Consider the following 24,062-nt stretch of genomic DNA (forward strand, 5'->3'; position numbering starts at 1 on the left):
TGGCATTTTTTCTAACCTTCCTTCCTTTAACTTTATTTCCTACCATATCTTTTACCGTATCTTTCGCAGTTCACTGAGAGTTCAACAGGAACACTTTGGGAATTACTGATTGGAGTTGTAAATGACTACTCATAAAGACATATAAAAGATAGTAACCTTTCTTTTATTATCAACTAGCTATCGCCTGCGACTCTGTCCTTGCGGAATTAAAAAAAATAGTAGTCTGTGTTCTTCCAGACTATGTTCTATGCCAGATTTCAGCAAGATCCATGCAACCGTTCTGGAGATAACTTCTAAAACTATCCATCCATCCATCCAACCAAACATTTGCATCTATCTATATATATAAAAGAAAGTCGTGTTAGTTACACTATTTATGACTCAAGAACGGCTGAATCGATTTGACTGAAAATTGGTGGGCAGGTAGCTTAGAACCTGGAAACAGACATAGGATAATTTTTACCCCGTTTTCTATTTTTTATTCCGCGCGGACGGAGTCGCGGGTAAAAGCTAGTTTATAATATTAAAGAGATTATGTGCGATAATAAAGTTACCCACATTTACCGATATAACAAGATCAGAAGTGGCCATTAACATACAATTTCCAGAAGGCTGACGTAAAAAGTTATTATTCGACACATAAAAATTATATTGGATCCAGTTACTCATTTTTTTCATTATACCATAATAAAGATTTAATGGCGATTATAATACGTGCTAAATGACTCATTTGTCTATGGAATTAAATTATATACAAGAAATATTATCTTTCTACGTATTGATGTAATAATTTGAAATTAACTTTTTTAGCCGACTTCAAAAAGAAGGAGGTTATCAATTCGACTGTATTTTTTTTCTATGTGTTACCGCTATGCTCCGCCCTTGATGGTATGATTTTGATAAAAATTATTTTAATCGAAAGGAAGTGATTGCAGATGGGTCCCAACATTGACAAGGCATTTATCATGGTTTTGGATAGCCTAACTAACCTAACCTAACTTTTGTTCGAATACGAACCGTGTCGCTAAATATAAAAAATGCATCTTAAACATTAATAATAATTGCCTAGTACATTTATATTTTTATGAATAATAAACCTGCTATTGCTTGAAGCCTGTAATATTTCTTATTACTTATAAAATATTATAATGGATTGAGATGATACGCATATTGCGGAGAGTTCTATTGTTAGGTGAATTAAAATATAGATATGAGGAAAATAGTACAAAAGGTTGCTCGGAGTTACTGGAATCGGGACGAGTTTCACAGATATTAATAAAATAAAAGTGTAGTTACCGGCTAACTATGGAAATTGCCAATTTACAATCAGACTAGGTCATAGGACCTAACTAAAAATAAATATATTAAAATAAAAAAATAGTAAGAGACGGACTTGAAAATTGAACTTCAGACAGTGGAAACTCTTAAAGTTCGTAGCCAAGGTTAATCTGGGTCGGTAACTCTCTTAGGCCTACATCCATCTGAAGCTTTAATTACTCAAGCTATTAAATAAAAAATATATAACAGCCACCTTATAATGTGTCGCATGAAGCTAATAAAAGCGACCACAAATCCGTACCTAACTAAGTTTGAAGTGTTCGAGGATTTTCACATAATTTAGCAAATATTTTCGTTGATGTTACATTTCACAGAGGAAACTATGTCAGGTATTCATGAAATAATGTAAAGAATCTAACAAAGGCATTATTACTGAATATGAGAATTTGTCCTTGACCTCGGAGACTAAAGTATTCTCCTTAATATTAATAATCAGGTCACAAGGTATGAGATAAATTGTATTTATTTATTCTTTCAATTAAAATTAACGCTATTGATTTTTAGCGTTTTATGATTTAATAAAATATATTTTGTAAATTTCGACAATTTTGATAATGATGACATACGCTAATATTAATTATCTACAAACTACTTCAACTTTAAATAACCAATCATGATTAAGCAATTTATTTTTAATAAATGGCAACCCAATATATTTTGTGGGTCTAACTACCGACATCACTTATGGGTACAACAACAATTTTTTGCAGATTTCATTTAAAAAAAGATTTTATTATTAAATGTGGGAGAGTATTTTTGTGATTGAGGGTACGTTAATTTATATTTATTATATAAATAAATAAAGAAATCATAAGTGATATATCAATCGTGGGTAAGGTATTAACAATTTCTTTTGTTTATATTGAGATTTTTGTTATCGTAAGATATTAATAGCTGTCGCCCGCGACTCCGTCCGCGCGGGATAACAAAAAAAATCATAATTAGCCTGTGTGTTCTTCCAGACTATGTCCTACATCTGTGTCAAATTTCATCGAGATCCTTTAAACAAACATCTATCGATCCATCTAAACATTCGCATTTATAATATTAGTAAGATTAAGAAGTAGTATTATTTTTTTACAATTTCATGTCAATAAATAAAGATAATAAACAAATAGATGTATCTGTGTTTACACAACATACCGAGAAATCTTTGCTAGTATATTCAATTGAAAGTCATCATTGCGAAAGAAATATGTCACGTACTTGCGAAATAGTTTCGGCAAATACGCAAACGAATGCCTCTGCTCCGATCATAATAGAGAACGTATTTGCTAACTGCAAATATTTTCTTCGGATTTCGTTTCGGGTAAAGTCCTTAATAGAATGGATTCTGAGGATGGCGCGTATTTGATATTTCACGTTAATTCTTTTGTTGTTTTTATTATACACAAGAAATCATATATTAATATCATCAAATATTTTCTAAAACATTGAATTTGTGAGAAAATTATAGTTTCGCGGCGATAAATAATTTAGTTTTGTTAACTATCGTCCGACATCGTTAAGAACAAATTAATAAAAAATAATATAGAAACAAGAAATAAATGAAGTTGTGTATTGAAGAAGAAGAAGAAAGTCAGTCGTCATCCATCCATACATCCATCTGTTCGTCCGTCCGTCCGTCCGTCTATCCGTCCGTCCGTTCGTCCATCCATCCATCCATCCGTCCGTCCGTCCGTCCGTCCATCCGTCTATCCGTCCGTCCGTTCGTCCATCCATCCATCCGTCCGTCCGTCCGTCCGTCCATCCGTCCATCCGTCCGTCCGCCCGTCCGTCCGTCTGTCCGTCCGATCGTCCGTCCGTCCGTCCGTCTGTCCGTCCGTCCGTTCGTCCATCCATCCATCCGTCCGTCCGTCCGTCCGTCCGTCCGTCCATCCGTCCGTCCGTCCGTCCGTCCGTCTATCCGTCCGTCCGTCCGTCCGTCCGTCCGTCCGTCTGTCCGTCTGTCCGTCCGATCGTCCGTCCGTCCGTCTGTCCGTCCGTCCGTCTGTCCGTCCGTCCGTCCGTCCGTCTGTCCGTCCGTCCGTCCATCCAGATATAATGGTCATTTTAGTCCATTTAAATTTATATAAATTGTTTTGACACAACACGAAGTCAATTATTGGATAGAACGTCACTCGATCGTAATGGAATTGTGAGTTAATGTGTTCCGAGCGAGTTAGGACAGACGTCATTTTTGATTAATTAAATAAATTACTTCAGTATTGGATGAAAGGGGAAACAATATTAGAATTATGTTTAAAATTGTTCTCTTGGAATGTCTATTTCTCGAACGAACGATGGAAGTAAAATAGAATTAAAATAACCAACAAAACTTCACCTAACATTTTATTTTATTACAGTACTAGCTTTTACCCGCGACTCCGTCCGCGCGGAATAAAAATTAGAAAACGGGGTAAAAATTATCCTATGTCCGTTTCCTGGTTCTAAGCTACCTGCCCACCAATTTTCAGTCAAATCGATTCAGCCGTTCTTGAGTTATAAATAGTGTAACTAACACGACTTTCTTTTATGTATATAGATAAATCTTGATAAATTTAACTGGAAATGTTACTTTCTACAAGATTCATTAGTTTTTGTTTAATATAAATAAAAACGTATTTACAACGTAAACGGAATAATATTGGCACAAAGTTTTTGTTTTGCAAAACACTAAACAATAATATTGTATTGATGTTTATAAACAATAGTTGCTGAAGATTTATAAACAGATGTTCAAAATTAAATCTCAAGTTTGTCGGACATTGAAAATAGTTATTTTTATAAAACAAATTACAGGATAATGAAAAGGTAACGTTTTTAAAAATAAACAACGATTAATTTGAGCCCGCCCTTTGATTGAAAAATACGCATTTAAGCCTTGCCATTAGCAGTCTCTTCAGAAGTAAGACAGGGATTCACAAGGAAGGGTCCAGCTGATAATACGACCTCGACCTTTATTAAGTGCTCCTGAGTGCTACTCGGGGATCTTAGATTTGCAAACAACAATCTTTCTGGTGTTAACTTGAAATTCGACTGCCGTGACATCTGTATTAAAGCAATTGTTGTCTCCACTTTTCCAAAATGAGTGTATGGGATGACAGTATGTTTGTTAATGAGTCTACAGTGGAAATCCACCCATGGAATTAAATTGTTTTTTTCGAATTTCTTTACACAACGATAACTTATCAGTCATTTTTGTTACTCTTTTTAAGGGAAAGAGCACAAACAAGTTTACGTAAAAGTATCAAAGATGTTGCAATTAACTCTCACGTTACATGTCATGTAACAGTGCTATTCTAACATTTTTAAAACGTCGTTTTGTACTACTAAAAATAATATAAACAACTAATATAAATGACAACTTACAGTAACACAACAAATGATAGTTCTTTGTGAATAGAGACGTGTCGCCACAGTGATAAATACAGCATTCAGGCTTTCAATACGACTAAAATACATGTGGATCGGTGTTTCTCAACCTTTTTCATGAGGCGACCTACGAACATGTTTTTCACAAACCGCTCACTACCATGGCGTACGTAAAAAAGCTTTACTTAGTTATTTCTTCATTACTGTTTAATGTATGGTGAACACAATTGTTGCGGAAATTTATCAAAGCTTAGCACTAAGAAGGCTCTGCGAGCCGCCTCTGGGACGTAACAGGTTGAAAAACACAGTCTTAAATAACATCACATACAGCTGTAGCACACTGCTGTGGAAGCGAATAGAGGCTGAACTGCACGTAACTTTGATATGAACCAGGCTTGAATTTGATTTGTTCCAGTGTACCATTTAGTATTTAGATTGAACACAAAATAAAATTCACCTTTGAACAAAATCTATGTTGCCGTTTCTGTACAGGTTCGCTTTCGAGATTGTGTGCTACGGAACTAATGCCGTTTTACTTTTTATCTCGTCGACCTTTGATAGGAAAATCTATTGTGTTCGCGTACAAAGGATTTCTTAGACTTGAAATAAGATATTATAGTATTATAGGTAACAATTACGTGATATGTATAAACGCTTTAGAACATTTTTTCAATGGAAAATTATAACAATAAATTTCTGTACAAAAATAGACTCGATACGTAACGTAAAAAAATATTTTTGATGATAAATGTACTCACGATGAACGTTGATAGTTATATTATAAGATTCAATTAATCATAACCGATGGAGTACTGAGACATAAGATACGATATCTAATATATAAAATTCTCGTGTCGCGGTGTTTGTGGTTAAACTCCTCCGAAACGGCTTGACCGATTCTCATGAAATTTTGTGAGCATATTCAGTAAGTCTGAGAATCGGCCAACATCTATTTTTCATAACCCCCCATTTAGTTTTTTTTAACTGCGCGCGGATGGAGTCGCGGGCGTCAGCTAGTATCTGATAATAGATTAGACATATGGAATTTTCTGTTACATTTGCCACTTATATCTCATAAGAAACCATCAATCATTTCTGGCCAACGTAACTAATATCAATACTCAAAATCGTTACTATTTTCTGTAAATCAATTTTAGTCGATTGGAAAAGAAATTGAATCTGTACTTCAATTTGCTGCGATTGAATTTTTCAATTGAATCTAAAGTTTACTTAGACAACAAGCCACTGAAATTCATCATACGACTTCGGTCTAGCCCGTATTGATTGACAAGGCTTTATAAAAAATTGCTTTTGTTGAATAAAATTGTATTTGTATCCTTTATACAGCCCTTTTGTCTTTTCTACCCTTTTTAAATTAACTTGACTTCTGAATTACATGGTGTATTTTCGATTCAATTAATTTAGTTATTTAAATAATCGTGTTTAGTGTATTATTTTTTATTTAACTGTAATTTAAAAGTACGTGGTATAACACACAAAAAATACAGTTGAATTGATAACATCCTTCTTTTTGAAGTCGACTAAAAAAGAGCTTGTAACATTTCCATAAAACGACAAGCTTAAAAATAAATTACTTTTACTTATTTTGTAATAAAATTTGTAAACCATTTTATTAAAATGAGTATACGACGTAATAATGCGGTGCTAAGTTGTTGAGTACAAGCTTTGTGGAAGCCTTTGTATACTCAGCTAACGATTGTGTTATTAATTATGAATTTATCGAAATTTAAATATATTTACAGATAATTTAATTAACATGAAACCTGTCTGATTTTAATCACAATTTGGAAAAGACTTGATGAAATACACACACACCAACACCTTGGTTACATAAACACCTTACATTTAATATTAATCAGTTTAGTTTCCCCTGGTTAATCATCATCAGCTCACTATACGTCCCCAACGAGGGGCTCGGAGCCTATCCCAAGTTAGGGGTGACTAGGCCATAGTCAACCACACTGGCCATGTGCGGGTTGGTTGACTTTACACATATCTTAGAATTTCTTCTCAGATATGTGCAAGTTGCATCCCGATGTTTTCCTTCACCGTAAGTACGTTGGATAAATGTACATATGTAAATAGAAAATCGAAAAACACATTGGTACATGACGGGATTTGAACCCAGGACCTGCAGATTGCAAGTCAAGTGCTTAACCCCTGAGCCACCGACGCTCTCAAATAAAATAAACACTCATACTTACTCATATTCATTTGCACGATACATTTATTTTGATTAATAGAACACTAACGGAAATTTTCAAAACATAAATTTCAAAACATAAAGAGTTGTTCAAAGTATCCACTTTAATAAGGCGGTGAAATGAATTTCAGACTTAAAATGTACATATTAATTCAAGTAATAATTCACATTGGAAATTCCTCGAGAGGGAGCTAAGCGGAATGCGCTTGTGGAATTCTGAATATAATAAATTCATGGGACCGATCGTAAATAGAATTTCGACCATAAGGTTTTTTTTTGTCTAATATTCATTAGCTTTGTTTCTAACGATAGAATTATGAAGAAATTTGAGATGCCAGAAAAAAACATTAAAATTACCGAAAAATGTCAAGGAATCCAATATTTGTAGTCTTGGTATGATTAAAATTACCGATTAAACGTAATAAAACCTTTAACATTTTAGTAAAATATTTACCAACCTATAAAATAATTGTCAAGCACAACTCCTTACCTTCTTAACTATGTCATGTTCATCCTTCACATTTTCTTGCAGAAAAAGAAACAATATGTTCGTCTTTCAACAATTGAAATTCATGATTATGTCATCATACCTTATTATCTTCGATTATGTATACCGACAATGGCGCCCTAATGACTACAAGTATTACCGTTCACACATAATGTCGCCCATTTCAATGTAAATCGACCGTAGCTAACATTCTGTTTTGCATTTTTAAATATGCAAATCTTGGTAAGCGCCCGATAAACAGACATTATCATATGTCTTAATCGATGAAAGCAGAAACCTCTTATGTCAACATTAATCCCATGTTACAGTGAATAAACAGAACAAGCGGCTTAAGAAACATTTTTTTAAAATGACTTACAAGGTCTGCCTTTTAAGTTCTGTCGTTTCAATATTTCCCGGCAGTTTTGGATTTTGAACTGTTTTATATTCGAGTGTGTTTACATTTTGAATCTTAAAACAGTTGAAAGTATTAAGATTAATGCTATTGTTTAGTCACAGCGTCGATTTGAATCTGCCAGGTAACGTACGAAAATGAATCTTTCTAAGGAAACTGTTCGTGCAATAATTTTCTACAACTTTAAAAGACGCCTGACACGGCATCAGTGTTTTGAAGAGCTAACATCTGTGTTCAGTGATGAAGCCCCATGTCTGCGGACTGTCGAACGCTGGTACTTAGAATTCCAGCGTGGACATACTAGTCTTAGTGAAAAATCTCGCGAAGGACGTCCAAAATCCGCCTTCACCGAAGATAACATCATTGCTGTGAGACAACTAATTCTCGAATATCGTCATGTGACGTATCGAGAGATAGAGGTTCTATTAGGCATCTCAGGGACAACCATTCAGAAGATCTTGCATCAAGCGCTTGGTGTGAGAAAGCTAGTTTGCCGTTGGATACCGCATCTGCTTTCAGACGATCACAAGGCGGCCCGCGTCAGATGGTGTAAGAAAACTCTGCAAAGGTTGGACCGAGGAGAGTCAAACCACGTCTACGACATCATCAGTGGTGACGAATCTTGGATCTATGCCTACGATCCTGATTCCAAACAACAATCTACAATCTGGGTCTTTCAAAACGAGCCAAAGCCGACTAAAGTTGTGCGTTCGCGAAGCACTTCAAAGAAGATGGTGGGCCACCTTCGTTGGAAAAAAAGGCCATGTTGCGACTATTGCACTTGAAGATCGTAGAACTTTGAATGCAGAGTGGTATACCATAGTTTGTTTACCACAAGTCATCGCCGAAATGCGAAAATCTAACTCAAAGCGACGCATCATCCTGCACCACGACAACGCAAGCTCACACAGCGCTCGTCAAACGATTGAGTATTTGTAGCAGGAAAAAGTAGAAATTCTTGACCATCCTCCATACAATCCTGACCTAAACCCTAACGATTTCTTTACATTTCTTAAAATTAAGAAAAGTCTTCGTGGTCAAAGGTTCCAGCCCGGTGAAGAAGGAGTCGACGCTTTCAAGTGAGCCATTTTCAACACCCCCACTTTAGAGTGGAATAAATGTTATAATAACTGGATTCAGCGAATGGAAAAGTGTATTAAGCTACGTGGTGAATACCTTTAAAAACAATAAAAAGTACTATAAGATTCTAGTTGTGTTTTTTTCTTCAAACGACAAAACTTAAAAGGCATCCCTCGTATTAGGCATATCGTCGTCAAAAAATCTGATAGTACATAGATGTAAGTTAAAACTGAATAAGGGGAAAAATATACAAAAAAGAAAATTCCAGAATTTTTACAGCTTTTCGCTTTCAAGAATATTCCTTTTCCCTCTCTAATTTAACAATAGCTATGATAGGTACGTATATTTATTAATATGGAATATGATAGTAAAATAATTGCAGCTTAAATAAATCTTACACCAAACGTTTTCCTCGATTTATTGATGAGTGATTTAACAAAATCATTTATCTTATGATGTAATCTTACTAATATTATAATTGCGAATGTTTAGATGGATAGATGAATGTTTGTTTGAAGGTATCTCTTGAACGACTCAACAGATTTTGATGAAATTTGGTACAGTTGTAGAACATTTTCAGGAAAAACACATACTTATTATGTTTTTTTTAATTCCACGCGGATGGAGTCGGGGGCGACAGCTAGTCTTATATAAATAAAGAAACAATTTATTGGTTTATTTTAATAAAATACTTTGTAGAATTTTCTATAACCTAACATTCATTATTCATTCAAACTTTTATCCATCATTCAAAATTTCGTTCGCTTATAAAAGGTTTAAGATTACTTTAGGGAGAGTTTGCTTTGTAAGTTGTAAATAAAACTGGGGAACAAACTTTTAGTCCAGAAAATACCAGTCATTTGGGAATTTGTATATTTCAAAAAATTACATTATTTTTATACTTTGTAATTCTATTTAATTGAATATACATGTTCTGGCATTGTATGGTAATGTGTTAATAATTTTGACACCCCCCCTTTGATATAAGTATCTCAGATATTAACCCTTTTATACTTAGCGGACGAAAATACACATAAAAGTTATTTAGAATCAAAGACAAACATAGATTTGTTTTTTATATTTCTAAAGAAAAGCCGAGATTTTTTTTTTAATTATCACTTATTGATTTTATTTTGTCACTTGCATAAACTTGGTTTCACTTGGACCAATATTAAAAATCTCTTACATGCATATGAGTGGTAATAAAAGGATTTGGAACTTGTATTATTCTTCTCAACTGATTCACGCTTCGTGAGTTAACCTCATTTATATTTATAATGAAATATATCACATTTACTTCCCGTTAGCGCTGGAAAATAAATAACAATATCTTGCGGTCCGTAGCTTCTTCCCCTGGGCATTACTGCTACAATAAAGTTACTTTATTCCACTGTCTAATGTTGTTACGATAAAAATACATTAATTTTATTCTTAACGCCAACTTATTATGGTTACAATTTAATAAATGTATAATAAATATTATGCTAGTTGTCGTCCGCGCTTTCGTTCTTTAAAAACTTAATTAGTAGCCTATCTGTTCTTCTCGGTCTAGAATATGTTCTACATCTATGCCAAATTTCATTGATATCCGTTGAGCCGTTTTGAAGATACCTTCCAATACACATCCATCCGTCCATCTATACATCTAAACATTTGAATTTATAATATTAGAAGGATTAATATTCTAAACGTAAAGAATGAGGGTGAATGTTTGTTTTGAGCACAAAAAAAAAGTTATGACATAATTGATTAAATCGTATAACAATTATCTGTGCGTATTAAATTAGTTATTAAAAATTACGTGAATGTTTTAAGGTCTGATTTTGCCGTTCTATATTTGCAAAAGTTTTTGTTCATATTTTTCTACCTTTTCATAGTAAATCTACATAAATAAACAGCAATTTTCCAGTATATGGAATGATCTTGTTATACGTTAGAAACCTCTCTGATACATGATCGGATCTATTTCTAATCTTAGAGAAACTCTCGGAATCTATTCAATTCTGTATACGAAGACGGAGTTAATAAATGCAGTGTAATTCTTAACGTTACAGAAGTTTCCTCGAATCGAAATCCAGGTGTATTTCTAGGTATAAATATCCAAATACTTCAAAATATATTTACACCTGGAACTTCACTTGGTTTATATATGTATTGTTTATATTATGTGTCATTACTGGTTTTATATTTTGGTTCATATTTAAACAATTGTAGATTAATTAGAAATTAAATTTTCGTTAAAAATTTATTCTTAGCTAAATGTAAACTTTTAAAACTTGATATTTTAATGTGACTTTAGCTCATCGCTGCTTGAACAATCGAGAACAAATAAAAGAATTTCATTAAAGTAAGATTACTTCGAAAAATGTCGCGGGCAAAAAAAGAGCAGGAAATGGTTGTTACTTAACCGGAAATGTGAAAATCGTCTATACTTCTTCCGGTCGCCGATTCAAAATACATCTTGTACCTTTTCAATAGAATCTCAATAAAAGAGTAGCTATTTTCTTAATAAAATGTTTTTAGGGTAAGGTCACATTACATGTATCACATTATATTGTATTTCGTAGGCACTTAGACAACCTTTAGTTACAAATTAAACATAATTATAATTGATTGGTTCAGAATAAAATTAAATCACCATCTTTGTTAAATCTATTTAAAAGATAATTAAGTTATCATTTTTGAGTCTCTGAATAAGTCGACAATTCAGACACCAACTTTTGCAGTGGAATCTCACGGTATATAATATTCGGCGAATTCTATAAATTAGAATAAATGAGACTTCAAGATCTAAAGTTTTTTAAGTTTTTTTTTAAAGTGACAATCGAAAGCGCTACTTCCATGTTAATACAATTTCTGTACAATTCAATTTCCAATCCAATCTAGTGAGTTAGTGTGTCAATATGGTCCGACAGCGAGCCACTAAGTGCCGGCGGACATTGATCGAGTGGTGATATGTTTGATATAAACCTAACCTACAAACATTTTACTAGACAATTGCATTTAAACAGTTATTTTTTTGGTAGGGAAATTTAAACTTTACATGATTTATCACAACATGCAATACTTAATATAGAATTAAATAAAACCGACAGATAACAGCTGTTACATAAAACTTTATGAAAACGTGACGTTACGTAACGGCAAGTTAATGTAATCGTCGATGTAGACGTAGACGTACTCGTAGAACAAGCGGACTTAGGAAATGTAGGCGTAGGCAGAGCCGTAGACGACAACAACAACGTCTGTCGTCTCAAATAAAAAAAAAATAGAGAATACATTTTGTTTTAATTCCTTGTTAAAGTAGTGTATAATATCAGCTGTAAGAAATTGTTTGTTTTGTAAACACTTTTCTAAAAGTTCTTTATCGATATGAGATTTGACGAAAGTATTTGAGGTTAGCAAATATTTGTTATGTTCGGTTAAACTGTGTTTGCCGAAACTATTCGTACGAATACGTGACATATAGCTTGTATATATGTAGGTATATAAATACGACATATTATATGTGTATTTATAATTACTCTACTCAATATTTTTTGATTACTACTACTTGAAGTTTATCAATGGTTTTGCTTCCGTTTTTTTGGATTTGATTGCAGTGCTACACGCCATAGGTTGTTTGTTTATACTATACAAGCTTTTACCCGCGACTTCGTCCGCGCGGAATAAAAAAAAAAAAAGAAAACTGGGTAAAAATCATCCTATGTCCTTTTCCTGGTTCTAAGCTACTTGCCCACCAATTTTCAGTCAAATCGATTCAGCCGTTCTTGAGTTATAAATAGTGTAACTAACACGACTTTCTTTTATATATATAGATTATGCTTCAAAACTGATGACTGTATTCATAAGTTAACATGTAAATCGCTGTTTTTTTTTTTAAATAAAACTAACACACGTTTTATGTATTTCTTTATTTACAACACTTAACAATGTCAATTTTATTATTTCAAACATAGACATTCATTACAAATTCTTTCCACTTGTTTATTGATTCATTTGCAAATAATAGATTTTGTCTACAAGTTTCAATACATCGAAAAACCGTAATAGTAATATAGAAGTATATGTAAATCAATTCGTATGATTACAATATATGTTTTCTGTTATGTTTGTATTGCATTTTTAATCTTTTAGTTGATTGTCTTACAGTTGAAGCAATAAACAACTCTTACACTTATTTCAATGTAAAACTACAGTTAAAATATTTTTTCCATCGCTTTAAGTCTCATGTGTGCTTTTGTAAAGTCAACAAAAAAAAAACAATAGAATTTTATAAAATTAAAATTCTGCTTAAACTTGTTTGCTGTAAAAAATAAATAACACTTTTTAGTTAACGTAACTTTAAAGTTAGCTTATGAAAATAAAAATCGTATTTCATTTTGTTTAATTTTTTTGTTTCTAATGATATAAAAATATTCGGATGAATTTATTAGTGCCTTTATATATTTAAGACTTAAAGCGATTATTGTAGTGGAAGAGTATGTTACACAAATAGAAAATATTTAGTTTTAATACAACATTTATTAGTTGGTAATCATTTCACGCATATAATTATCGCGTTAAAAATTCATAACAATATATCATTAATTCCGTAAATAAATATAGGGACCAGCCCCCCGTCATCTCACGCACTCTCATCTTAACATAGTATATTATGTAATATATAAACATTGAATATAAACATGAATAGCTTAGGATTTTTCCAATCATTTGGAAGCGAATATTTATATATTTACTTTGTGCATGTAATACATAAGGTTAAATTAATTAAAATTCAATTTTAATTATATGAAAATTGAGCTATTCAGCAGTATTATTAAATAAATACATGTACAGTCAGCTGCACAAATAGTACGTGCGTTTTATTATATATTATATAAATATGAGATTGAACACACTGATCTACAGTAAGATATATACTTAATAATAAATATATAATATAAAACATTGGTAAATGTAGGTAAGAGTAAAGTATACAAACGTTGAAGTATTTTTTTTTAATTTTAGACCGTTTTTATTGACAATGACATTGAGCACAAGAAAGCGTATTCTTAAAAAAAATCAATAATGTTTTTTATAACGTTCTACATCAATACATATTACTTATATATTACCAGCGTCATAAAGACGAATTAAAAAAAAAACCTTAATAAATCTTATAGACATATAATTTATTCTTATTCGAATATAATAAATTATTAAATACGTACATTAAGTAATGAAGCGATTAGTAAATAGGTTGCTTAAATATTACCAGTTGTAACATACAATATATTAAAGATATCAAATTTAAACACTCAGAAAGGAACGTAGAAATGAAATTGTAGATAACAAATGCTACGTCGGAGGAATTTTTAAATCGTTCGAAAATTGGAAATTTTGATATGAAGTTGCCGAAATAGTCGGTAAATAGGTTATATATAAAAGTTATTATAAAAATAGGAATTCTCTGAAAGCTCAAGTGTTAAAAGTGGACCAATACATTCAATGGGAAAAGGATTTTACTGTATCACGTACGGCGATTGAAAAGAACGGTTTAATAATTAGTACTGTCATGGCGCGCGACCAGAGACAAACTCTGCCGCTTTCCGATTGGCTGACGTTACATGTCTATGGCACTCTAATCACGGACACGAATCGAAACAAAAAGACTTTACCTACACAAGATAAATTACCCGTCTCAAGGCATACTTACCTTCATTCCAAACTACGAGAAAAACCTACATTATCAATGAACCAAATACTCACACAATATGAGACAGCTACAATGAAATATATAGAATCAAATATTATCCTAATATTATATGAATATATAGATAACAATAGAATTTAATATTACTTATATACTAATACGGTTACAAGTAGTATAAAATAAGCGTATTTTCGGACACATCCGTCAGGCAACTAGCGTGCCTATGATCCAATTCAGACTTTTTACGTTGACACCCAAATGCGTACCGTGCTCTTTATCCATCATAAATCTCAATCCAGCCTTTTTACGCATCGTTTTTCGTGCTTTCATTGGCGAAACATCTTTACAAAAACATATTGTCAACCCGCTCATTATCTTTGAAGAAAAAAGAGATAATAATAAATTATAGAAATAGTTTCAAATACGAAACATGTAGAAAAGTGTCGCATCGAAAAACAATTTCCAAAGTGCTAACTTACATAACATTTATTCCCAGCACAATGTAATGTAGGTTTGTCAAAGACACAGCACACAGTTAAAGCATATTCCAAAATAGGTGTCAATTTACTTGACACAACATAGATCAACGAGAATGCTACATAAGAAAGTGTAGTTAACCTTTTGCATGCTGTAAAATGTTATAACATAACATAGTCATAACATTGGAATATTATTATGCACGAATATGTTGCTCCCGTAAAAATATTTCCAATTGTACTTTACTCCATAATTTGTGACAATTTTGACTTCAAATTTTTATTATATACTTTACGTACTCGACTGTACTTTGTGTATTATCTGGGAGACTGTACTACATTGATATAGGAGTCATCGCTCCCTTGCGTGAGGTTCGCTTGTGAGACATCCATTGCGCGCTCACTCCTCGGCGGTGGGCTCTGTAGTTGATGTAGGCGGGGCTTGTATGGCTTGCTGGCGCATTGCTCGCTTTACGTCCGCCATCGAGCTAACGCCGGCTTCATCCAGTTCCCGCCAGCGCGTGTGGTTGTTCCGCGCGTGGTTCACCAACTCCGGCATATCAATGAATGCTATAGAAAGTTCATCAGTTAGTGTCAATTTGGGTTATGATGCTTTTCAATAATAATCAGTGACTCCCAAAGTTTATTGGGAATCGATCCATCTAAATTTTTTTTTAATTGTCGAAGAAAAATGGGACAATAAATATTTAAAGATCGGCAAATTGCGGATCTAAGGAAAAAATCAAGGTATTAAACCTACTAATGTTTTGCGACCTATTGTTTTCTTATGTTTAAGTAAGCACATATTTTAAAATGGCATTACTAACCGGCCCAGGCCTCCATCATGTCGATAATGATGTAGTCAATGAAGCCGATCTGTGAGCGCGGCACGGAGCAGGTGGCGCGGTCGAACATCGGCATCACGACCGGCAGCGCGCGCGCCTTCTCCTCCTCCGTCTGCAGGAAGTACTCCTCCGCGATCCTACACCACGAAGAGATGGGAAACTGACGTAAATGGAACCCAACAATAACCCCTTCAACAGGCAAAGACAAAAGACACTAAAGCAGCAGGAGTTGCCACTGTTTTCTTCTTTTGCTTCTTTTATTACATTGGCAACATTTTTTATTGGTAATATTAATAAAAGTTGTGTAAGTTTTTAATATTGTAGCAATAAAAAAAAATCACCTCCTCGCCCATTCAAATGCGAACTTCTGGGGTCGTGATGCATTGGATACGTCAGCGCACTTGATCATCATTCGCTTTACAAGTATCACGTTTTCAGGAAGAGATAGTGCTGTAGTGTCCAGTGACAAAGGTTCCTAGTATAAAAAAAATTAAAATAAAGTTCAATTTTACATACGATTTTTCACCTCGATGTTTATAAGTTAATAAGTAAAATTATTAATGTTAACAATAACACAAAAAGTTTGGAGTGAAAAAAGAGGTTAGACATCAATAAAAAAGAAAAAAAAATTGTTTTGTTACTGGCAGGTTGAAGTATAGTTTACTCACGTCAGTGTTCATGCCATCCTCCTTGCTGCCGCTGGACTTAGCGTAGAAGACGTTCACGAACTTGGCGAGGTGCTCGAAGTGTTTCGTCATCTCGGTGGCCAGCACCATGTCGATGACGTTGTGACGGACCGTCTTGTACGTGTCTCGGTCGAGATTCTTGAAGATGTTCACACGATCATCATCTACGAAAAAAACAACAAGTTATAGAGTATTCCCTGATCCTTTTCTTATCTACTTTTCTCATCTTATATTCATTAAAAGAAAACAAACATTTAGAACGAAATCAGTGACTATTATTAACTTGTCTTTTTAGTTCATTTCGTTTTTTACTCATCATTAATTTGTCTTGAGTAAGGCCTTTCCAAGTTATGTCTACTTTTCCTTGTGCAAGCAATTTGTACGGCTTTCAATTAAGGATTCCTCTTTCAAGAACCTTTACTATAGGAAAGCGTGTACTAACTGTGTGTTAACTTACTGAGTGTGAGTTTGAACGTGAGCGCAGCGTGGTGGGATTCGAGGACGCAGATATCGTTGTAGAGTATAGCGAGTGGATGTCGCGCGTTGCAGAGGAAGGCGGACGAGGTTCCGGGGTGGTCGATGTCGTGCGCCGCCGCAGCGATCAACGCCGCCGCGGCCTCCAGCGGCTCCAGGAGTGTCTTCAGACGATCCTTCTCCAGGAAGTATGCTACGGCCTGCGTTACATTATTCTTTATAGCAGAAGGCAAACAGCGAGTCCTAACAAACATTTTATACTTTTTGCAGATAAAAAACAACGTTTTTCATCTACGTTATTACATAGCAGTATTTCATTTATAAATATTGGACGAAACGAACAATTGTTGTTCAACAATTGTTGAAAAAATTCAATTCATTTTTTATATAATTCCGCCAAATTTCATGCCAAACAAACGGAGATATATTATGAGAATAATTTTAAATAATAACAAAATTGTTGCAGAAATAAGTAGGTGAATACAATTTAATCTACCGTAAGCTAGATACGAGAGTGGTTCCGCCATTTTATACGTTTGCGAATCCTAATACTGTATAAGCCCTCTTGGGACCTCTACCGGTTTATTCAGTTGAGTGGACCATCTTGTTTAACTCAAGCACCTTCAGTTTCCTTGTAATCCGGGAAACTAACATAAGAGTAAAGAATGCTTTAGCGGATTAAATGTAAAAGTATTCTAGTTACGAAACGACGTTTGATGAGTATTGCTTTCTGAATAAATAAAATTAATATTCGATATTAGACATCGATCCAAAAATTCTTTAAATTAATGTATGAAATGAGTACAAATTATTGGAGCGCCCTTTAACATTATATTTCTCGACTGCTATTCCAATCTTAAGATCGATTAGAAATGAACTAAATGAATTTTCATTAAAGATACGAGATAAGCAAAATTTCAGGCGTAACGTATTAAGTCCGCCCTGTAAACCATCACGAGATATAAGGTTGCCTTTATTAGTGAGGAGAAAATCAAAGTCATAGGTTTACCTGAAGCACATCGGCGGCATGTGTAGAGTTATGATAGGTGTTAACCGCGTGATAGTTGGTCTCTATGACGGTGAGCCAGTGCAGCAGTGTGCGCTCGTCACACTCGAGAGTGGCGCACACGTCGAAGCGGCCGCCCAGCAGCGCCAGCCCGAGGTGCGCCAGCGGCCTTCCGCGTGTTAACTCCTCCAGACGGAAGATCTCAAACTCCCAGCTCAGTGCGGTATCCAAGAGCTCGCGGAGCTGACCCGATGTCTAATTGGAAGGGTTAACGTTGTTGATAAATAAGCAATAGTGTTATGAACTTGAAATAAGTTTTTTAAATCAATTTTAATGTTTTGTTGGCTTAAGAGCCTTGCTTCTTCTACGTCAAATGATCAGTTAAAAATGGGATTAAAGCTACTTTACAACAATACATGTTAAATACGACTCTATATATTTTTTTTTAAAAGATAAGGGGACAAACGAGCAGCGGGAACACCAAGGTGTTCATCGACGCCCATGGACATCTGCAATACCAGAGGAATCGCAGATGCGTTGCCGGCCTTTAAAATATCCATTCCAAATATCTATTCAAAATAGGTACATTTTAGTTTAACCTGACCGTTAATTTGCTTCCCAAAAAAAAAAAAACAGATTGGATAAAACTGTATAAAAGATGAGAAAAGTAAAAGTTTACTTACCTTGTGTTTGATATTAGTCCTGTTCGTCTGAGATCTGACAACTGTGGAATCATTGCTGCTCCGCCGCGATGACAACACGTTAGTCGGCCCTTGCTAAACAAAGGTAAATACCGCATTATATTTCTTCAATATATTAAAAAAATCAATCTATCTACATCTAAATCCAAGATTAAAAAGTAAACGTTTGTGTTACCAGTATAGTTTGAATTTACATGCTGAAGTTGGTAGTATTAATAGTAGTTGGTATATTAAATGTATAAAAATATTATAGGAAAATAATATAACAAGAATACGGAAGAAATAGAATATAGATAAGGTAAATTGGTCTATTGAAAGAAGGTAGATAGTTTAAGCAGAGAACATAATATTAATTTAAGTCTTAAAATAATAAAAACAATTATATTTCTTACATTTTATTAATTAACTATTAAATTATTAACTATTTAATTATTAACTTATGTTTGTTTTAAAATTATTTTTTCAAAGTTTACAATACGTTATTAAAAAACAATATTCATTGTTTAATTTGTTATCCAATATCAAATGGACGTTTTGACAGGTGTTTGCGTAGAAAGTAATTACAAACATTGAAAAACACGAGCAATCGATACAAAATTTACTGTCGTTTTTGTTTTTCACACAATAACATTTTAATGAATTATTATTCCCATAATTTCTAATGATGAATGAAGATTGACGAGTGAACAAAGCAATTGGACATTCGCTTTGTGTTTAAAAAAATCTACTAAAGTTCAGTGTCAGGTTTTGACAGATTATTTTCTTTGAGTGTTTGTGGTATAAAGAACATTTTAAAAAATGAACTCTGCTTAAACGTAAGAATACCATGGAAACTAGTCTATTGAGGTATTTCAGGCAAGATGTGAAGGTCAATTGCAGGTTACGGTAAACATAACTTCCTACCATATAGAACAAATTTGTGTTCACTTGCTCCCGCTGTCCGAAGTTATTCAGGATTGTACGCAAATAAATAACAATTAGTCGACATAATAAATATATTAAAAGTATATTATAACAATATTGTTAGGGAATTTTAAGGTTTTTTATAATTTTATGGCATGTGTAAGTTGGTAGAGTTAATTTATCTTACTAATATTATAAATGCGAATGTTTAGATGGATGGATGTTTAATTGAAAATATCTGCGGAACGGCTCAACGGATCTTGATGAAATTTGGTACAAATGTAGAACATAGTCTGGAAGGACACATAGGCTATTTGATTCCGTTTTTTTCCGTTTTTTTTTGATTCCGCACGGACGGAATCACGGGCGACAGCTAGTAAAGTATAAAGTTCAGTGATCGGAAAAAAAATAGTAACTAGAATAAAATAGTCCGCGAAATAAAACATTCAATATATGAAAGTAGAGAAACATCTGCGAAAATTTTTAAACTACATCTGAAATATTCGTCTCGTGTTTTATATTTTGTGACAACGATTTTTAAATTGGATTTCACAGACCCAAAAAAATACACCAGAATTTCGCAATATTTCTTATTAACAACCAGTGAAACAGTATTTTCACTAAAAAGTCAACGCAAATTACTCTGTAAAATAACATATAAGTTTTTTTTAATAAAACAAGTAATACGAGTATATTGCAATGTTTCGATGTAATCTCATAGCAGTACACACTAGTCAAATATTAACCTTTCAACTTTTCTCTTAACAATCTTAAAGGGCCAATCGATGAGATTGAATTTTTTAAGGTATTCTCGTCATGAAATTTCGGGAGTGTCAGTTTCCGAAAAGAGACAAAATATGTTTGGACAAATTTTTCATGATATAAGTGTGTACTTACCGACAGTAGAGCTCCAATGAGGTCGGTAGCTATGGGATCTTCTGCTCTGAGTTTGGGGTCCTCCTTCATCTGAGGCGAGTACAGCTCCGAGGTCCGCAGCATGTCGACCGCGCGCTCGATGCAGGCGACAGTGGCGGGCGGGGCGCCCTCCGTCGCCGCAGATAGTAATGATATCACCTGAAAAACAACCTTATTTAATTTCTGCCTTCATTATAATATTGGTTAAATATGAATGATACGCAGGCTACTAGATCTGAGAAACTTCGTCGATTTTTTTATTTTCTATGCTTTCTAAAGTCTTTTTACAAGCATTAAAGGTTTTCTGTTATAATCTACAAGCTTCTGTGATGTGTAAAAATGTTTAGCTGTCTATTGTTGTCAATATCTCAATTTATTGTTACGTCTTTCATCCATCCATTACCTTAGTGATAGGAGCTTCTAGCGGCAGTCCCTGCAGCTTGGCTAGAGACGTTCTACGCAAGCCGTCGGAGGCCACAGACCGTACGTCGAGCGAGCCCCGTCTGATGGAGTGCAGCGAGCCACGCGCGCGCTCTCCGTCGCCTCCGCCCGGTTCGCAAACGAACACTACGTGAGATGTGCTCCTACGTAACACACAGATAATTTTTTAATGGTAATTCAATTGAAGGAACTTGTTGCACAATTGACCATAGAGTGATTTGTAGGTATTTAGTTCGCACTTAGTTACTATAGTCTGGTTTTTTACTGGTTTCTTGATGTTGTGGGTATGTGTAGGGTGTTACCTGGCCAGTGCGACGGAGGCGCCGCGGCAGGGCAGCAGTATGGGGTCAGGCGCGGCGCGGCGGCGCAGCATGACGGGCGCCTCCCAGTCGCGTGCGCCGCTCGCAGCCAGCCGCAGCGCCTCGCCACCCACAGTCTCCGCCAGGGGGCGCGGGCCCTCGTCGCCGCGCCAACCTAGCATGCGGCCCCACGCCTTGTTTGTCAACTGATGGAAACAACGATCTTAGTGAATACTAGTTGATATCGATAGTGAAAAAAGCAACAAAAGATGCAACTTCTTTATTTCTTCATTTCTGTATATCTTCATGTGTATATAGTATAACACTCACGAGGATCCTTTGTTGGTCGTCAGTAACGGCAACCAGGTCCCGGCAGCGATCTGCAGCGGCAGAGAGCGCGGCGACCGCGGCGACCTGCGCGCGGGCCGTAGCGGCTGCAGCGCGCGCCTGCAAGATTTCGCCGCACCACGCTGTGGCACCAACTGTCTCCACCATCACCTGAAAATGTGGTCACTTACAGATGTCTGACATAAACAGTTGTAGAGTAACAGCGGTTTTATAAATATACAGAATGTACAACTTTTCCATACATGTATGTATCTCTTACAACTACTATATCTGAAAATTTTACACATTCCATCCATTTTTTGTCTGTTTCATAATCGACAATAATATATGCGGAGATGTATGAAGTATATATGTATGTAAGCGGTTTTCATACTGTCGTAAAATTATAAACTAATTTATTATTTAAACCGTGACAAAACTATTTGCAATTCAATATGATGTATTAATGAATGTAGTCTGGAGCTGTAAAACCTCAAACGCAGGTGTTGCACGGATCGCATTAAAGTTGCTATAAATAGATACTGCAAGCTGTGTTTTGATCTAATATGATCGGTTTCTATCAGTTGCAGTATTCACATGTGTATCGAAGCAGACACGAGTATTAACAGCTGGGTACTGTTGCGTGATCTTTGTTATTGTTATTTAATTTTATGTTATGTAATTTTATAATCTGATCAATTTTTGCGCTTAAATTCAAATATTAGCACTGTTTTTTCTTAATTATCTCTTATATTTTTTAAGTAGGTTGAGTTGTGTATTTAAATGTGAAATTCGAAAATTGATGATGAAAAATTGGTATAAAGTATCTATACTTTAATTTGAGTCACTTACACAACTTATACAACTCGGACTTTTACTTCAGCTTACTTTGATGTTGATGACCTAAGTAAAGTGATATAATAAAGTAATAGAAACATATATATATTATGACAAAATACAATATATCTATTATCTGTAGGATTGTATGCTATGACGAGGATCATCTAAGCTTCTCAGGTATTCTATTACGAAGATATTGCGAATTCCGCAAGGCAAAAATAATCAAGAACTTAACGCTAACGTTCTAAGAATAATTTGAACTTCCCACGAGGATATAAGATCTTACATTTTATTATTTATTAGTTTAATGTTCAACAAATGTTTACAGACGCAACGCTATAGTAAAAAAATCTTTAGCATATTTTCGGGCACTGAGTGATTTTGCTTTAAAAAATATTAGTAGTTTTAATGTTTGAAAAAATTAAAGAAATGTAATATTTTTAATAACAACTTGTATCGTTTAAAATGGCGAGTAATTTATTGCAAAACTTACCCGGTTGAAGCCTGCTTCCAGGTATTGGAGAACTGCAAAGTCGTCTTTGAGGTAAGCACTAAAACAAATGAAAACTAGATTTTATGAAGGTTATTTTTTACTTCCCTTCATATATTAAATTTCTTTAATACAATATTATTTTTACGCTATAATATTTTTCAACAAGTGCAGCTTTCGAAGAATATTTTTAACAAAGGTTTTTATAAAAGTTTTATAAACTTTTCGGAAATTTGATGAAAATCATATCGTTACTACATACAGTTACTAAACTATACTATAAATAAAAATAAAACTGGCAGCAGTTAGTGAAAATTAAAAAGAGTCACAACAGCTTTTGTGCCCTTTTCAAGTTTTATTCTCCTGCCATTTAAAATCATGTCCAGGGTTCAGTGCGTTTAGAGTAACTTTTTTTTTCTGCTTTTGACTTTGTTATACTGAAGGTCTACTTCCAAAATGTTATCGATATCACGCTAAATTCATAAATAAAGACAGCCATACGTAACGGGTACGATTACGAATAAATTATTTAACAAATAACCATATCTAAATGAGAAGTACTTGTAGTTATACACATTCAGGACAAAGACAAAGGTCTTCCTTATTTTTTTTTTATTTTATGATCCATTATTGATTGCGGAATGCAAAAGGCAACGTAACGGAAATTATGCCTAAAAAATATTTGGTATGTAACCTTGATACGTTAACACAACTGTAAAGCCCTAAAGCTTTTTAGTGTCCTGATGGCAAGGGATCACTTTGTGGGTTCTTTATGGGCCGTAAAAGGGATTGCTTCATTAAATGGATTGTGGGACGCCAGAAATCGCAGTGCCTTTGAAACTCAGATTCGTAATATTTTAATCTGTATGGAAAAAAAATTGCAGCACTTCCAATAGCCACACTCCGAATTGTAAGTCTATCTAAGTGTAAATTAAATTTGAGAAATCAGCACTAATGTCTCCCTTAGTAACCAATTACCGAATCTGAATGATTCAATTAGTCTTTTTCCTTAGTTAGATTGTGTGTAATTTATGCTAGCGACCTTTGCTAAACTAGTAGACCATAG

General features: G+C 34.2%; 1 protein-coding gene across 1 annotated transcript in view; it reads right to left on the reverse strand.

Moving 5' to 3' along the window:
* Positions 1-15,277: 15,277 nt before the first annotated feature.
* The window catches only part of LOC106716784 (high affinity cAMP-specific and IBMX-insensitive 3',5'-cyclic phosphodiesterase 8), a 29,337-nt gene continuing 20,552 nt past the window's right edge, over positions 15,278-24,062 (reverse strand). The window contains exons 5-16 of the mRNA XM_045681485.1: positions 23,000-23,057; positions 21,670-21,837; positions 21,343-21,545; positions 21,003-21,183; positions 20,582-20,758; positions 18,764-18,856; positions 18,084-18,335; positions 17,058-17,274; positions 16,583-16,764; positions 16,256-16,389; positions 15,897-16,051; positions 15,278-15,639 (exon numbers count right to left, since the gene is read on the reverse strand). Of these exons, the coding sequence (XP_045537441.1) occupies positions 15,470-15,639; positions 15,897-16,051; positions 16,256-16,389; positions 16,583-16,764; positions 17,058-17,274; positions 18,084-18,335; positions 18,764-18,856; positions 20,582-20,758; positions 21,003-21,183; positions 21,343-21,545; positions 21,670-21,837; positions 23,000-23,057 (1,990 nt within the window). The 3' untranslated portion in view covers positions 15,278-15,469. The remainder of the gene's footprint in view (positions 15,640-15,896; positions 16,052-16,255; positions 16,390-16,582; positions 16,765-17,057; positions 17,275-18,083; positions 18,336-18,763; positions 18,857-20,581; positions 20,759-21,002; positions 21,184-21,342; positions 21,546-21,669; positions 21,838-22,999; positions 23,058-24,062) is intronic.

This window comes from Papilio machaon, chromosome 16, assembly GCF_912999745.1.
Source record: "Papilio machaon chromosome 16, ilPapMach1.1, whole genome shotgun sequence".
Lineage (NCBI taxonomy): Eukaryota > Metazoa > Arthropoda > Insecta > Lepidoptera > Papilionidae > Papilio > Papilio machaon.